General features: G+C 41.3%; 1 protein-coding gene across 3 annotated transcripts in view; it reads right to left on the bottom strand.

The window, feature by feature from the left end:
- Positions 1–18,256, bottom strand: part of LOC125901613 (laminin subunit alpha-3-like) — an 85,503-nt gene that overhangs the window by 54,478 nt on the left and 12,769 nt on the right. For all 3 annotated transcript variants that reach the window (XM_049597345.1, XM_049597346.1, XM_049597348.1), the window contains exons 3-9: positions 14,035–14,152; positions 9,687–9,805; positions 9,415–9,585; positions 6,053–6,153; positions 3,194–3,309; positions 2,388–2,506; positions 1,832–1,922 (exon numbers count right to left, since the gene is read on the bottom strand). In XM_049597345.1, coding sequence (XP_049453302.1) covers positions 1,832–1,922; positions 2,388–2,506; positions 3,194–3,309; positions 6,053–6,153; positions 9,415–9,585; positions 9,687–9,805; positions 14,035–14,152 — 835 coding nt within the window. The remainder of the gene's footprint in view (positions 1–1,831; positions 1,923–2,387; positions 2,507–3,193; positions 3,310–6,052; positions 6,154–9,414; positions 9,586–9,686; positions 9,806–14,034; positions 14,153–18,256) is intronic.

Raw genomic sequence — 18,256 nt, 5'->3', positions numbered from 1 at the left:
CTACTGTCAGCGCAGGGGGAGCGCAGCCAGTGTAAGCCGAAGTTTGGCTGACCGGCGGACAGTGCGCACGCGTCACCAAAACCTCACAGGCAAGTTTCCAGAATATCAGGCACATTAACAATGCAATAAATACCCAAAAAACCACTATTCAATGCAACTATCTGCAATCAGCACATAAATGTATGTCTATATCGACTGTCCCATCACATCTGATGTCAGATCAAAGGGGATTGGCACCATTTGGCATGTTTGGCACGCGTAATGGAAACCCAACCTGATTTGATTAACACAGCTGCTCACAGCCAACCACAAACAGCCACAGCATCAGATAGGGAGTATATATTCAGCATCTGTCATCTTAGAAAAGTCAAAAGAAAAGAAACAGAGTGAGACTGCGAGAGAGAAAGAGAGAGCGCGCTCGCACGAGAGAAACGCAACATTGATTTACAATTGTGGTGACTTCCTCCCAGGCTACCTTTGCATCATCAGCCCGTGGAGGTCTGCTCGCAGTTCCGTATATTCGGACACTGCGAGCTCCCGGACCAAAACATCAGTTTCCTCCTGGGAGAAGTTTGGCCGTCTGACGCCGCTGCTCTCTTCTGCCATGGCGAATTGAGTAAACTCTCATCACGCCTTCACGCGGCGCATTTAAGGGCGAGAAGAGGGGCTCATTTGATTGGTGTGATGTGTGTAAAACCCACTCCACGCCTTCTCTCCTCCCTCTTTCCGACTTGCGCAGGTAGGAGGGACAGAGGCGGGAAAGAAGAGTAGCTGCGCCAGCGCGCACGGTGTGCCAAACTTGCAAAATCCGCCTGGCCACACCCAGTTGGCGAAGCGCAGGTGCGCTGCGCCTCCGCCTCGCCCGGTCTGCGAAACTAGAGCCCATAATGTAGCTGATTATGAGTTTCAACCATACTCCTGCAGGGAAAAAATAAAAACATGGAGGCTCCATAGCCTGAGCCAGCGTGCATCTAGACAGCAAAACTTTTTTTTTCACATTTTCCACAGCAGCACTTGTTCTGTTTTTTACCTTTCACAATAAAAGCCCAACTTAAATTAATCAGAGCACTTTGCCAAGATGCAGCTAAATGAAATAGCTTACAATAGCATTAGATGACAAAAATACTCGCTCAGTGGTCATCTGCCCTCTCGGCCCTGCTGGTCTTGGTTATTTTCGTGTTTATCTGTGGGATCCTTAAAAAGGTCACCAGCGCATCTCTGTCTTAGTGAGGAGTAACACTTTGCATAGTAGTGCGCAGATGAGCTCTTTCGGGGCTCTTCTGACATCAGTGACAGCGTCCAACTAAAACTGGCCATGCTGAAATTCATCGCAGCGGAATAATTCAGTTTCTGTTGGTATCGGAGGGCGCTCTGTGTAACGACACCACCAGTTGGTGTTTGCTCTCCACAGCTCAGGTTCTGGAGGGTCCCCACCAGCCGTATCCTCTTGCAGGGCTTCAGCTCAAATAAATACTGCTGCATATCCGAATCAGTCAAAACACTATAAAATGTATCCTGATCTATAACATCCTTTGCACTCACATTTTAGGATGTCATTTTCACGGTTAGCTTCTATAGTTTGCAATACAAACTGTAATACAGCCTGTAGTTCTACCTTGCCTCCAACTACGTCACTGTCATGGCAAATGCCCTGGATGGATGCAGGAAGAACAGATTTTGCAGCTACAAACTCAGCCTTCTCAGTCAACAAGCCACGCACTCAAGAATTTATTGCTTCAATCAACTACATTTCCCATCAACACTGATTGGACATAAAAGGTGGTCAGTCTCCCCTTTAAATCAAGGGGACAAACACAGAAACGCAACTCACGTATGCATCCAGAAGGGGACTCCGGAGGTACTCCATAAGGTCTGTAGAAACCTTCAAGGCATTGCTCACAGTTCACTCCATCAGTGTTGTGCTAAAGAAGAACAAACAAATAATGTGTGAGCTATAAGTCCTACCTGATTGATCAGGGAGAACAGAATGATAAACACAAGAGTCCTCTTTGCTCTGTGAAGTGGAATTTCTCATTTCAAATGCACACTGACACATTTGCTGAGACACAATGGTTTCATACACTCTCTGCTTCTATTTTCCAGAGGCATATCATATAAATAACACTTGATATAACTTTATTTTGATAAAACATGATGACACAGATTTCCTGGAGAGCTAACAGCAAAGTGTGTAAATGGAAAAAGCTTGTTGCGGCCTCACAGACCCGTTTGCACAGGTTGCAGAGTAAGTGGTGCGGTATCAAATGCTCCACGGAGGACACAGACAACATGGAATTCTTCCTCATTTTTTTGATACCCTCTTTCTCCCCTACAACCACACACATGTACACACAGGAATCAGTTTAGACTTGACATGCATTTCATACCTGGCAGTTGATGCACACTCCTCCTCCGTCGTACCTGCCGAAGGTGTCTAAACTTGCTCTCCTCTTTTCCACCTCTGGGTCATAATAACAGTCGAAGGCATGGGAGAAACACTGGCAGCCTGAGGAGGAAACCCCCAAGACACACACAGAATTATTCTATATGCCTCAGCAAATTACCCCAGACTCCCCTGTCTGTATTTAAGAACCTTAAGCCACTCATTCTCCAAAAAGGAGTTTTAAGTCTGGTTGTTAAGTATGAGGAGAAACTATAAAATTCAAGTTAAAAAAGAAAGCACATCCTCTTCCTGTATGGGTCTCATTAATGTTTATGAATGGTTAGGGTGCATTTCTACCACATGGGTGCAGTAATTAGAGTGTTCTTCATCTTTCTCTCTCATTTGTGGCTGCTTCAAGGTCATTTTTCACGACGGGGAAATTTGTCAACAGTCCAAAGCAATTAGATTCCAGCTGACACAGGCTCTCAGATAAGCTAGCATGGGGGACTAGGTGGGGGGCCTGGCTAGCCGGCTGACTAGCTAGCTAGGATGACAAACAGCAGTTATCCTGGAGCTAGTCGTGCACTGTGCTGTTCATCATACATACCGTATGAGGAATGTCCTCTCAACTCCTCACTGAGGCTCTCTACAATACCATAACAGGGCATTCACAACAAGGTTTAAATAACAGAGGCAAGGGGACACTTCAGGCCTCTCTGGGGGTCGTAATTCAAGAAGTCAGCAGCGTGGGGAGTAGCAGAGTGTGGTTTTGTTTCCACAATGAATGAACCATTGTACATGTACACTTACGTTGACACTCGTTGGGGCTGTCAACAGTTGCGGCACGCCATGGCTTCTGGTTGAAGCCTGGGCAGCAGCGGTCACATGACTCACCGCAGGTGTTGTGTTGGCACTCACACTGGCGTCTGCAAACAGGAGATGAGACACCTGGATTTAGTGATGATCAGATTTTTATTTGCAGCACCCCCCCTCCCCAGTGCTTTCTCTAAACATTCATTAAGTAAAGGACAGAACAAGCTGTAAACACAGGCATATTATTACCTTATTAAGTTGTCATGTATCAGCAAACAGCTGCCTATTTATACAAACAACATGTTTCAGACAACCTCTTGAGTCCATCATTCACTCTAATTTTAGCTGTTTCCGTCTCCACCAACTTCTGAAGGATGTATCTGGTTTTCAAGCTGCTAGCTGGCTAGTGCTAATCTGTCTATTATTTGGTGCTGAGCAATGAGCTGAAAACAGTGGGACAGAACCAAAATAGTATTACCGCGTTCAGGGATGGGCAGTGTTTCTATTACTTGTATTTAAAATATGTATTTCAATTACATGTGAGTATTTTGTAATTTGTATTTGAGGCTGATAAAAGCAAATGTAATTTGTAACAAAATACTTTTGAGTGGAGTAATTTTGTATTTAAAATACTCAAAATATTTTCTCTACGAATCAAAAAACAAAAATAATAGGCTACACATTCTTATAATATTGGATGTAACAATATTTTTTACTTATGTGTTTTTTTTTAAACTTGGGCCATTCAATGTGCCCTTCAATGACCTAGTGGTCTGTTTAACTGGACTGTGCATAACATAGGAAATTGTATGTTGTTGTGGTTGATGCTTGGGATGAGTATGCTACAAATTAATTGCCTCATGTGGGATCAATAAAGTTGTCTGAATCTAAATCTGAATCAATGAATAATATTTCAGGGTAGCCTACACCAAATTGTGAGAAAACAAGTGCAAATTTGCAATAGCTGTGACCAAATATGCTACTATCACGCCATTAATGGATGAATCATGGTTGTTCTTTCTGGCATAGTTACTTGTGGTCTTAAATTGCAGCACGTAAATTTTGAGCATTTTTGGTCAAGGACTTTTTGAGATATTCACGAAAAGCTTTGTCAACCACCCGACCAACTGACCGACCAACCGACCGACCAACTGACCAACAGAGTTACCTGTAGAGCTGCGGGTCACTGCTAAAAAGAAAAAGAAAAAAAGGATTTTCTGTATTTGAAAATACAAAATACATGTATTTTATTTTGATACATTTTCTGGCACCAGTATTTTGTATTTTATTTTGATACATTTATTTGAGGGGTATTTTGTATTTTGTATCAAAATACATTTTTATGTGTTTTTGCCCATCTCTGACCACACTGTGGTTGTATCTTGCAAATCAGTCAAGTTGCAGTTTACATCCATGTCTGTCCAGATTCATATGTAATCATGACAGTTGACCATGCTTTAAATATGAATGATGCTGGAAAGAAGCTACTTATTTGAAAACATGGATGCATCATGAACATCTACAAGCCGGCAGCACAGAAGATTTCTACCATAGATGGACACTCAGGATTAGTCTGCTAACCCTGACCAAACATCTCCCCTTCTGTTCCTGAAATATGGCTTTGAATAATGGCCAGAAAAGTGTTTTTGCAGAACATCATGATGTGACATTGAAAAATGATCTTTGTCTCTTTGTTTTTTTGCCTTTAATGACAGGACAGTTTGGGGCGTCAAGGAAGGGAGAGAAGGGGGATGACATGCAGCTTTGCAGCAGGGGGTCCTGGGTTGGAACCAAGCCTTGCAGCCGCTGCTGTAAGGCAACTGCCTTTGTATGTGGGACCCGCTCTACCCACTGAGCAACTGGGTGCCCCAGACCTTTGACCTTTCGAGATATCTGTGTGAAATTTTGTCATAATTAGAGTATGAATTCTCGAGTTATGGCAAAAAAGATGTTTGCATTGCTGAATCTCGTGTTCACATGAAAAGGACCCATTTGAGGTCACGTTGACCTTTGACCACCAACATCTAATCAGTTCATATCTTGAGTCCAGGTGGATGTTTGTCCCAAATTTGAAGACATTACCTCAAGGCGTTCCTGAGATATCACATTCACGAGAATAGAACAGACAGATGCCTGGGGGCCGTACAACCAAAACAATGGATTGAAAGACACTAAAATGCTTCATAGAGCCGAGGGTAACTGCAGAATCAGGTGATAACACTCCCCTTTCACTATGTTAACTATGTATATTAGTCATTGTTCATACAAGAATATTGAAAGGAGCAGCTTTAAACCAACGGGAACCAAACAATGAAACACAATGAAGCATGACTGAATGCTTTGTTGCCCTGTTGTTTAGATGTTCAGGGTACAGAAGGCAACTGTGGCTCAAAGCAGACCTTTATCACACATCTTGATTTTTAACCAACTATTTGTAACATCACATCGAGTAAACAGAGTAAGTACAATGATCTGTTGCTCTTTACAATTGTGATGTCAATTCACAAACATATGAGGTCATTTCCCCTACTGAGAAACAATTCACTATCTTTAAAATCACCAGATTTGGCTGCATCTCTGTGGTTTTGCCTCTGTGTGTTCAGCATTAAGTCATCTCAGGTTATACACAGGAGCCCATTGTACAAAAAAAACCTACTCCACTCTGTTAATGAATAAACAAATGAAATGGATTTACAGGTTGAAGTTATACTTTAAAGGTAACTTTGGAAATGCTCACAAGAAACCAGGTCAGGTTATAATTAATGAGTGATGAAAAATGCTTCAACCAGAGCTTTCCACACAGAAGTACTGGGTCAACTATTTAAAGCATTGCTTGAGATGAAGGGCATTACCAACCTGCTTGGGTTGTCCTGGTTAGGCCCCCCACCACACGCCTGTGCATGCCCATGACAAACGCAGCGTCCACCAATGCTGATGTCTTTGATACTATAATAATACTGTCAAAAAAAGGGAAAGTGTTATTAACTGATTCATTTCAGTAATAGCAGTGTTATCTGCAACATCAGCCACACCAAAACAAATGTCTGGCTTTGCTTGGCAGCAGACGTGAAGTGATCATGCTGAGTTGTACAAACTTAGACCATGAGCTAAGCTTACTTTTATGGGGTGAATCAGTGCATTATAAAAAAAAATAAAAGACAAGAATCAACAGCTGACATCACAGATTTATTCTCAGCATGTCAAATAAAGCAGAACTAATTTGTTCTGCTTTATCATAACTCAAACACATAACAAGAAACTAAGGTTTTAGCCTCATTACTCTGACGCAGCACACTGTGGAAATCTGACATGATCTTGTTCTAAAAAATCTAGGAAACCAGTAAGTAGGTAAGAAGGTAAGTAAATGTACCTATTAGTCTCAAGTTATTGTAACTTAATATCTAATTGTTAAGTTTATCTACAGTTAAACTGTATTTACTTATTTTTGTAAAGTTTGTCTGGTGAAATTAATTTGTTCTTTCTAAGTGTTAGCAAGTTCAGTAAACCTAGTCTGACTTAACTTGACCATGACAAAGAAGATTTTGCATGTGCTGGAGTTAGGATATCTCAAGTTCTGTTATGTTAACATGTTTAAGAATATAAAAATGTGACCAACTAGTTTGCCACTAGTAGAATACAGATGTATGTTAACACCTACAGTGTTGTTTTATTTATTACATATTCAGTGGTTGTTTGGTGTGGGTTGAGGTGCTATATAGTACCGCTATCACACAGAGAACTTTTTGAGCCCCTTTAAGGTTCTTTAGGGATTTTCTACTGGTTCTATCACCAGTAAACTAAACTAAACTAAGCTGAAGAGCCAGTCGTACTTTAGAGGTTCTCCACTGGTTTTTAAGTTTAGTTTAAATTAACTAAATTAAGTTAAGTTATGATTAGGTTAGATTTGTTTAGTTAGTTTAGTTTGCTTTCAATTCAGTTTAATTTAGTTTAGTTTAGTTTAGCTTAACTTAGTTTAGTTCAGTTAAGTAGTAGTTTGGCTTAGTTTAGCTTAGCTAATTTTAATTTAGTTTAGCTTAGTTTCACTGAGCATAGCTTAGCTTAGCTTAGTTTAGTTTAGCTTAACTTAGTTTAGTTCAGTTAAGTGTAGTTTGGCTTAGTTTAGCTTAGCTAAGTTTATTTTAGTTTAGCTTAGTTTCACTGAGCATAGCTTAGCTTAGTTTAGTTTAGCTTAGCTAATTTTAGTTTAGTTTAGCTTAGTTTCACCGAGCATGGCTTAGCTAATGGTGCGTTCCAGGCAACCCGTAACTCATGTTTTCACAACCTGTAACCCGTGAAAGTGCACTGGAACGGCAGTCAAACCCGTAACTTCCCACCCGTGAACTCGTACCAGATCGATGTACTCCCACTTACGCTTTCTGACGTCACACAGCCCTCTAAACCAATTACCTTACTCCTCTAAATAACAGTGGCAGCCCTATGGATGCGGTGTTGATGCAGGTGATGCATGGTGAGAAATAGACATAAAATAACCCTAATGTTAACGCATTATTGGCAGCCGCTCTAACAGCTGGTTTCCAGTGCAAGAATAATCAATACAAAATACGTTTCCAAACACACAGATAACGTAAAATAAAAAGTATAATAGCATCTGTGACCGCTGTTTTCCTCCTCCGTTTCGCTCAAATGAGCAAGGAGCAGGCACCTTTGGCGATAGAAATATTGGAGAAGCACAACATACGGTTCGCCATGTTAAACGTTAAACAGGAAGTAACTGGCAGTTTGCCGTAACTTTCCTGGAACGCTACAAAGTCATAACTCATGACTTGAAGTCGTGACTTACGAGTTCAAAAGCCTACCTGGAATGCACCATTAGTTTAGCTTAGTTTCACTGAGCATAGCTTAGCTTAGCTTAGTTTAGCTTAGTTTAGTTTAGTTTAGCTTGGCTTAGTTTATCTTAGCTAATTTTAGTTTAGTTTAGCTTAGTTTCACTGAGCATAGCTTAGCTTAGTTTAGCTTAGTTTAGCTTAGTTTAGCTTAGTTTAGCTTGGCTTAATTTATCTTAGTTTAGTTTAGTTTCATTTAGTTTAGCTTGGCTTAGTTTCACTTAGCATAGCTTAGTTGAGTTTAGTTTAGCTTGGCTTAGTTTAGCTTATTTTGGCTTAGCTTAGCTTAGCTTAGTTTAGTTTAGCTTGGTTTAATAATGAAAGAGTAGGATAAAATTGTTTACAAACCTCCCTGCCCATTTCCAGAGGACAACAAATTAAAGCAGTGGCTCTCAACCTTTTTTCCCCATGTGCACGGAAATATTCCACATTTAAAGGGTCCTGTAGTGTGTGTGGCATCTTTAAAATATGGGTGTCATATAGCACCAAAACAGGTTCCCCTATGTTTACACGCCAAAGAACTATGGTGCTGTAAAGCACCTTTGTTTAGAGTGTGTATAATATGTATATGGAAGTTGGCTGAAGCACGACTAAAAATTGGTATTTTTGATAAAGCTGTGTCATGGAGCACCTGTTGAAATCCTGAGTGACATCTGAGATTTTGTCTTTATATTTCCAGATTTATTTCAAATAATTTCATAAGTCATAAAAGTATATTTGTTGTGACTTTACAATTCATTTGTTTCAACAAACAGTGGCCTTGTTGTTATATGAAAAATAATCCTGCCAATTTATCATCCTTTATTGTGTTTACTTTATTTATCTTGAGCAATCAGTTTCCTAAATTCTACTGAGTAAACACAACTGTTTGGTTAAGTCAAAGTAACTTTGTTTGATTACGTTGCTAACAGAGAGAACAAGTTAATTTCATTTTGTAACAACTTCACAAAATCATGTAAATACAGCTACATTTTAAGTAAATATAACTTGAGATTAATATTTATATTACTTATTAGACAATCGGTTTCCTAGATTTTTTAGATAGTGAGATCAAGTTGTCAGATTTTACAGTGTGTGTTCTCCTGCTGTCGGGAGAGTTGCCATATTATGCACCTGCAGTCTGGTGGAGCTGTCCGAGCCAGTCTCGCTGTCTTTACCAAAGGAATTACCATGATGACTGGACAGAAAGATCTGGCATGAGTCCCTGACAAGGATGAATGTGTGAACAGGAGGGAGCAGGTCGGTGTGTTTGTGTCAGCAAAAAGGAAGCTGGAGAGTAGGTGGTGCAAAGTTGTAAATGTGGCTTTCCCAAATGGGAAACTTGAGTCTGCCAGCACAACACCTTTGTGTGAGATTGTACAGTATGTGCCTCACCCTGCGTGTGACGGTGGGATCCCTCTGGGCCTTGGAAATCAGGTGGCCCAGCAGGGTGCTGGTGCGGAGGAAGCGAAGGCGGATGTTGGTGGCCTTTGTGAAGTCTCGTAGCACTGGCGAGTAGGTGAAGTTTCTGGACCCCGGCCGACCGTTAACCAGAGACACCACAATCTGGACAACACAAATGTATTTATTTCACAAGATTGTTTCGATAGGTCATAAAACGCTGCAGTTTTGATTTCATTTTCCAACAACTTGATATGATATTTTACCTCTCCATTCTCCAAAGGGACGATTTTTGAGTAGTCTGTGGTGCAGAGCTGGTCATCATCATGTAATATACGAGCATTGGGCTGCTTTCCGAACTTTTCAATACACTCACGCTTTGAATCTGCAAAAATTAAAAATAAAATTAAGAAATCCTTTTAATCTCTCAATCCATATTCCATTCATTTTTCATGTCAATCTAAAGAAAGTAATATTATCACATGTATAACTTCTGGAAACCTCCTCTATCACTAGTTAATATGACACACCAGTGTGTTCAGGTACCTAAAGCTCTGACATCTGATATTTAGGGGCCATCTCCTAAAAAACCTTGTATTTAAAAATCATGTTGCTGACTACAGTTGGATCAGTTTCCAGTTTCACCAGTCCAGTCAGGTGTTCGAGCTTAAACTGGTTGATTTTATGCAAACTGGCTGAACCAACATTTGTCACTAAGACAGACTCTAGCAAATCAGAAGGTAGCCTACATCAGCAACCTGCGCTGACATCATGGTGCTAAATCCAACTTGAATTGCATTACAGATAAGCAACATGTCAGCGTGACAAAGTTCAGCAGATGTGGGAGGGGTAAGAGTGGGCAAGAGGTTTTTGTTTACTAGAAAGTTCATGTGTTTTTTTGGATGATAAAAGGAGGCATGGCAGAGTCTGAAGAAAACTAAAACTGCATAAATAGGGTTACAGTTTGGGTTCGAAGCCGCCGAAAGAGGTGTCCTAACTGGCTGCTGCGCTGTTTTAAGCTGCTCTGTTGTATTTATTCCTGTTGCTCACTTTAAAGGCGCCACAGTGGATGAGGAATGGGTGATTCATTGAGTTTGAATGAGGAATTATCTTTACGATGTCTCCTTAAGTGACTTTTAAAATTTTAAATTTAGTGGCAGTGGGCCGGAGGGTGACTGCCACGGAGCTGAACGTTTATGGTGGAGTAAATGACCATCACTAACAACAACCTACTTGCTGTTGGCTATACTGTTTGTCATTTCAAGTAAATATCACAATATAAAAGTGTTTTCTGTAAAATAATGTTACAAATGTAAGAAAATAGCAAGTCTGATCTCAAGCGCACAGCTGATATTTACGTGCTTTGTTTACATGGCATACCAGAAATGCATATTTAACAGATTCAGTGTGGACAGAGAGCTCCGATGTTATGGAGACACAGCGTCATCATGTTCCACGCGGGAGCAGCTGCTAAGTCAAGTGCGACACTTAGTGGTAAAATCTGGTATACCGGTCTAGTGTTTGGCTGAATATTAAACCGGTTTGAAAATATATACATTGGCCACTGGACTAACCCTATTGTTGACCACTCAAAGCCAGAAGGCTAGTAGCAACTGTTATGTTGAGTGAATTCACCTTGATTTTTAAATACGAGAAAAAGTAAGATAAGTAAAGTGGAATCTGTATTTGTGGAAAAAGTAAACAAAGGCTCCAAACACATTAAAGCTCAGTGAATAAATCATTTGATTTAATTAGTTGTTTCAGAAGTTGAGTCTGTGCATGAACATGGACTTGGATCAAAGTGGCAAGGAGAAACTCAGACACTGTAAATCTGATGAGTCACAGCTGTGTGTTCCTGGCAATCTGTGTGCACAGGTGCCTCCCAGATATAAGACAACATAACTCAGATATGCCAGCTCAGTAAATTAAGAGGATGTATTCAGGTATGAAGTTTAGGTTACCTGGAAATAGTACGACATCAAAGGCCTAGTAATTAAGTTTGAAACATACTGCGTGCCATCACTTGCCACTTTCTAAACAAAATCTGCCCCCAGAGCATAAAAGTTTAAAGCCTGACATTTATCCTGGAATTCATTTAAAGTTATAATGTTGTGTTGTTAGTTTTGATTTCCTCTTCTTCTCCATGTACCGTAAACACACGCACTTCCAGTCTTAAATTTTTAAGCAGGCTGATCAGTGAGCCGGGATTAAATGTGTGCTAGTAAACAAATTTTAATCCGTCTTCACAATGGGTCTTTCTCAGAGCAGACATTTTGACTTGTCATGGCAGGAAAGACACCTGTGTAATTAATAACGATAATAATAAGAGCTGTATTCCATTCAGCAGTGCCAGTTCCGGAGCTCTGGTACTCCACATGATGGATCTTTGGCATGGCTTAGTGAGCCCATTGTTGGCTACACCTGTGCATGTCCTTATATAGAGTCAAAATGTCTGCCACGAAACAGGACTATTTTCAACCAAAATCTGCTAATTATCATATAACAATTGTTTATTACAAAGACAATAATCCTTCGTGTCTTTTTTTGTGATTCTGATAGGATTTTGTTGATGGGTGGTTGCTGCTGTTGTCTTTTTGCATGGCACATTTTAGAATCACTTTCCAATCTCCTTCTATTTATTTCAACACACCATTGTTGCATCTGAAGAGAAAACATGCTGCCAGGTGCAACAGACAAAAAAATGTAAAAGCTTTTGGGATGAAATCAAAACTGTGTTGTTTAGTCAGCAAAGAACAGCAGACATTACGTATTTGAAGTGCCCCTTCTGGCACATTTTAATGTACGCAAAAATAAGATAAATATTTTTGTTTAAGATAGTTTTCCCACATCAAAAGCAAAACAAAACAACTCTGAAAAGGGACTTTAAGCTGATCCACTCAGTCTCCCTCCATGAGAAATTCCAGATCTGGCCTTGCGCCTTGCCCCCCACCACTGCTCGCAAGTTTTGCTTTGGCCTTTTTGCTTTCCCCAGCACTGGCACAGTGCTAAATCAAAGTGTGGACGTTGCTCTGGTTATGGGAGACTAGCTCTAGGTTGACCAGTGAACGAGTAGTGTGCATCAAGATGGCATCAACATTAGCGTTAGCATCAGACTGATTCAGCCATATGTGTATGTGTGTGTGTGTAGGGTGCTTTCAGACCTAGAGTTGTCTTTCTTTGGTCTGAATCAGGGACAGATTTTGTGACAAAGTTGTATAATTGCCTAGAGTTGGTTTGTGTTCTCACGGCATGATTTATAAGAGGACCAGATCAAATGCCTTGTGTGAGAAAGCTGCTCTTGATTGGTCAGAATTTCCATGTGGGAAAAATCCAGGAAGTAAACAAAACGTTGAAGAAGAGTACACTTGCAAGATAAATGTGACACTTTCTAATGTCACAATGGAGGGACAACTACGCAGGCTGATTTTAGCGCTGCTCATCGTGGACTATATTGCTGTCATTGTTCATTTTAGTCAAACCATACAGTTTGAAAACAAGGCGCGGCTCCAACTAGAAAACAATGTTTTGATGCATTGGATGTGCTGAATGTGCATATTAAGGCAGTACAGGAGGAGGTGCACATTAATAATCCTCCAGGACTGTAACATGCTCATGTTTAACCCAAACAATGTGTCATGTGACTGCAGTTGGTTCACATCCAGGTCGGAACACCTTCTCACCACAAACGAACCGCACCAGAGTTCGTTTGTAAGCGGACAAGACCACCTCTTCAAGAAGGTCTCAGTCCAGTTGTTTTGGTGCACACCTGAGTGCGACTGCTGTGTTCACACCTGCCCAAATGAACCGCACTTAGGGGGCAAATGAACTTGAGTTCAATTGAACTGAACCAAACAGGGCAGGTGTGAAAGCACCCTTAGATAGGGAGTGTGTTGTGCTTCAAAATCAGTGACAAGTAGACATATCAGAATGGCAAGTGTAGTTAGCATCTTTTCTTTATATTTTTTGTTAGCTTGTTAACCTTTGACCAGCAGTGGCTGACACAATGTTAGTAGTTGCAAAACATTTTACAGTGTGTTTACATTGTCATATTGTTATTGTGTAATTATATACAAGAGGTTAAATCAGTGTTTGCAGAAAGATATAGTCTGTCTGGCTGAGATTTTTCTTTCAAATGTAATAATTCTGCTCTGCACTGGAGGTTTTAGGTTCCTTTGCTAGTATTTGTTCTCCTGTCAAATAGTGTTACATATTGGACAGCAATTGGCTTTCGTATTGGTGACGTAACTAATCTCAGATTTTAGAAGTGCACAGACATCGCTCCTCTCAGAGAAATGTCACGACACCTCTCTAGTGACAAACTTTTGCACAGATACAGTCAGTATAGTCAAGGTCAGACATTTCAGGGAACATAAACAGAAAAAAACACATTTTTGAGTGCAGGAGAGCTTTAAAAAACACAAACATGCATTCCAGATTTAGTAGATTTACTCACAAATCATTGACAGTCAGGGGAACGGCAGGTTGTATGGAACATTAGCTTTGATTTTCAAGCCCACAAGTAATGAAGGATTGTGCAGGAAAGTGTTGTTTTATTTTTTTAAGAATACAATAAAAACTAAAACATTGCAGAAAGACAGTGACATGGAAACTTACGTGCAAAATACTGCCATGGGGTGAAGGTTCTCCCGTTGTCTACAGAGCGCTCCAGCACCCAGAGGTCAGGCCGAGGTGAGTTAGCAAACTTGATGAGGACGTACGCCACATGGAAGAGCTAGAAAACAAAACAGAAAGAGCAGGCTGAAAAAAGCACTCACTACTCTGAAGGGATTTTTCCATTATGTTGTACTTTCCTGTGCTCTACTTGCTCTATCAAGTCAGGCCTCAGTCTTGGCTCACAGCTCTGACAATACTCTTATTTCCTTTCTTTGAAAGCTGGGACACAACTTAAGCTTGGTTGTTGTATCTCTGCAAACAATTGCTACCAAACTAATGACTTAAATGAGTATTTAGCCACTGAATCAAGACCAAGGCCTCGTGCTCTGAGGTTTTATTCTGAATTCAGCACTGTCTATGTGGCCATACAGCAAAGTACAAACAGTCCACCAGCATTTGTCAGCATGGAGTCAATAAAAGTGGTGCAGGTGCAGCCACATTACTGAAAAGACATCAGCTAAGCCCACATGATCTACGTCTGTTCTCTGAACTCTCTATCTCCACCTCTCATCAGACTATACAGTCCATACAAGGGCAGAAAATGATGCCAATGATTGTTTCTGCCAACACTGAGCTTTCTGTCAGGCTCAGAGCAGCGCAGTATGTTTCCTTTGCAGTTCATCAACATCTGAATCAAGCCCTAAAAGCGGGTGACTTCAGCTTGATTGAACATTGTACAATGGAAAGGTAATTTGTGATAGTCAAAGCTCTCTTTGTTACGGTCTGGCACGGACTTGGCGTGGCTTGGAATTTAAACCCTGTGACACCAACCTGCATGTGACACGTGCAGTGTCAACAAAGAGCCTCACCTACACCTGACCACCACACCCGTCTTGTATCTATGAGGCTGAAACACAGTTCTTCTCGATGCAATTTCAGTGCTGGCACAGATCCTAAAGCAACATTTGACATGTTTCAAAAACAGGGTACTGTAGGCATATTTGCTAAACTTGTGGTACCTGCCCTCAGGATTGAATGATGAATGAAAACTGTGCCTAAAATACTGAGCGCTATTGAAATAAAAGGCATTTCTACAGACTGTCTTCTCTTTGAGGAGGATGAAGGCAGGCCCACACTCGTCTAGCATCCCTCAGTGCCTTGATGAAAACCCCAGCGGGTGTTTGAAACATTCAGGTTGCTGTCTCACCTTGCATGAGGCAGGGAGCTATGCTAGCACGAATATCAAAGCAAAGTAAGAGTCATGGACTGTGTCAAGAAGAATCCACAATTATCTTGATGGATTCCTCTCCCAACCCTGAAAAGTAATGGCCTGAAGTTCAAGTAGCTCTTAGGTTGATGGATTGTGAGAGAGTTGAGAGGTCAGCTAGGGAACTGTCTGGGCTTTTTCCCTGAAAAATGTCAACAACCCCTAATAACAAACAACACAATCATTAGGTTTTGACTGTCCTTTAATCACTGTTGTCATTGAGCAAAAATCTGCAAGTAAATAGAATAGCTTACAACGCCTCTTTCTGACCTCAGCTTTGAATGGGGTGTGTCCTGAAATTAATCAGAGAACATTTCCACCCACATCCAACAGGATGTGCAAAAAAGGGTTCGGGCACATGCAAACAAGACGTGGGCTGTCATCCGGCTAAAAACAGAAGCGAGGCTCCTCTAGAGGAGCTGCCTTCTATCAGTATGCTGGTTCTGCTGAGGACCAGGAGGAAGTGTAGTTCACACGGGCTGCCATGACGTCAAGGGAGGGCCAGGGAAAGGGAGGAAGGAGAGTGAAATGGGGGAGGGTAAAAAGGGTACGGGTGGCTAGAGACGTGCTGGCTGGCATGTGGACCCATCTCAGATTCCAAACATAGCGCCACATTCCCCTCCCTTCCTAATGCCCCCAAAGCAGAGCATGCCACTGCTTTCAGGAACCTGTCACACACGGCAATGCACAGCAGTGAAAATCTTCACCGCCAATTGTCATGGGTACAGATAAAGATGGGAACTACAAGAGATTCTCCTGTTTCCAAAGAAAAACAATACCTTTATCACACAAAAAAAATCAGCTGTGGTTCTGCTACAGCTAAAAAATGTGTATTCTCTGAGGGTTTTTGGGGTTGGCTAGGGGCACATTTACATTAGTCTGCATTTCATTCAACCAATATGTTTCAGCACATATTTTTTACCTTGTGGACTTATGAATAAAGCTGGGTATCATTAGAAATACAGGAACCCAGTGTTTCCCCCTGTAACTGTACTGTTTTTTTTGGGTTTTTTTTAAATAATGCCAATGATCCGTTTCAGTATTTACGCTGTATTAATTCTACTGTGAGCCATGAGCCATGAACAAGGTTTGTAATGACAGCAGGACAGTCAAGTTCCTGTTACCTAAACCGTTAAAGTCAGTCGAACAGGTGGCATGAAGGTAATGTTGTTGATAGGCTACATGTTACAAACAAGCTCGGAGGTGAACAACATGTTAATGTGCTGACAGATTTGGTGTTTTGTGTTTTAAACTGAGCCAGACCAGAGAATATTAGGTTAAAATAGATCTGTGATGCTGCTGTGCCCTCATTGTTCTCCGTGTTAATTAAGCTTAACTCCTGACATTTGCTCCTGGAGTTTTTCACCACTGTTTAAGAGGAAGGAAATAAGGTGAGTAAAACGCAAACCAGCTTTTAAATGTACGTATATACGAAGTGTTAGATTTGAGAGCAGAACTTGGTGTGGCAATAGGTGGCAGAGTGAGTGTTGAGTTGTGTAAGAACACCCTCTATCCCATCTGTCAGGCCAGAGCTGTCAAGCTTCTGGGAAACACAAGGTGCCAATATGATAACTTGTCAGACAACAGCATGTCCTGCCAACCTGCATACCTCATGAACATTTCAATTAGCCAGTACTAAAAACACACGTAAGTTCAGTATGGTCAAAAATAAGGGTTTCTTTATTGCTGGAAAAATTGAAGCCTTTAAAAAAAATGTTGAACTTAATTTCATTGGAAAATAACAAACCTTTACCTAATTCTCATCTAGCCCGATTGTTGTGATGCCATCCACTATGGTATCTCACACTGACTTGATGCCAGTAACCGAGCGCTGGTGAGAAGAATCCTCCGGAAGCAAACCCAGTGAGAAACAGACAGCGTGATCTTGGAAGACAGGGCCTGTCCTGGCACGGCTGTGCTTAATTTCAGGCCTGTCTCTCCAACTGTGTCCTGCCAGTCTAAACACACACTCTTGAAATATGTCCAGCACCTACGTATTGTTTGCAAGGAGCATGAAATATCGTGATGGCACGCTGAGCAGAACAGCGCAGGATTCCAGTGGCGTACTAAGACATGAAACAGATTGACAAGCTTGTGGCAAAAACACTTGGAATAACACTTGAGCAGAGCCATCCTCTGCCCCTCCCTGCATCTGCAGCCTCAGGCTTTAGAGCAGAGTGCCATGCCAGGAGGTTTAGCGGAGGAGGATGTGGGTGGGTGTCAGAAAGGTCAGGGGTTGAGCTGTGACAGGTATGGACTGTTTGACACCCACCCTCTCTGCCTCTTCACCCCATCTCACATTCCTGACCTTGACCCCTATAATAGTGTCACATACACAAGGTATAAAGTATCCAGACCTTCTCTAACCTTCTAATTAACACAACAGGGCAACACAGCCAACAACGTCCCTCAGGACCAAACACCATTTCAACAACAGCAAATTAACATTTCCCCTTTCTCAGTACACTTGTATACAACTTGTAAATGCATTTTGACAAAACACACAGTCACACTCCTAAATGTGTTGACCCCTGACATTTCATGCCCACTGGTGTTTGTGTGTGTGTTGTCATTTCTGGATTATCGAACCCCTGGCAGTTAATGCTTAGTTTGTGTGTGTGTGACAGCTTCAGGGTGATAAATGTGGACCCTTTCGTGTGAACTTCAGCTGCCTTGCTTCACTTCGTACATGCCTACACTTCACGTAATCGAGCTGTGGAGCTGCGTTTCATACTCACAGAAAAATCAAAGATCTTAAGAAAAAAAAAAGGCCTGATTGCGTGACCCTTTGCCAGTTGCTCCTGCTGCTGTGCCTGCCACGTGGATCTCTTCAATTATAATCTCTTTGTGTTAATCAAATGAGGTGTACTGTAAAATGGACTGGTTAGGAATTTCCCACAGCCTTCACAAGCAGGAACTGCAGTACCTACAGCAATTACTGTTTCTTTATTTCAT

This window comes from Epinephelus fuscoguttatus, linkage group LG15, assembly GCF_011397635.1.
Source record: "Epinephelus fuscoguttatus linkage group LG15, E.fuscoguttatus.final_Chr_v1".
Taxonomy (NCBI): Eukaryota; Metazoa; Chordata; class Actinopteri; order Perciformes; family Serranidae; genus Epinephelus; species Epinephelus fuscoguttatus.
This window is presented reverse-complemented; position numbering and strand designations above follow the sequence as displayed.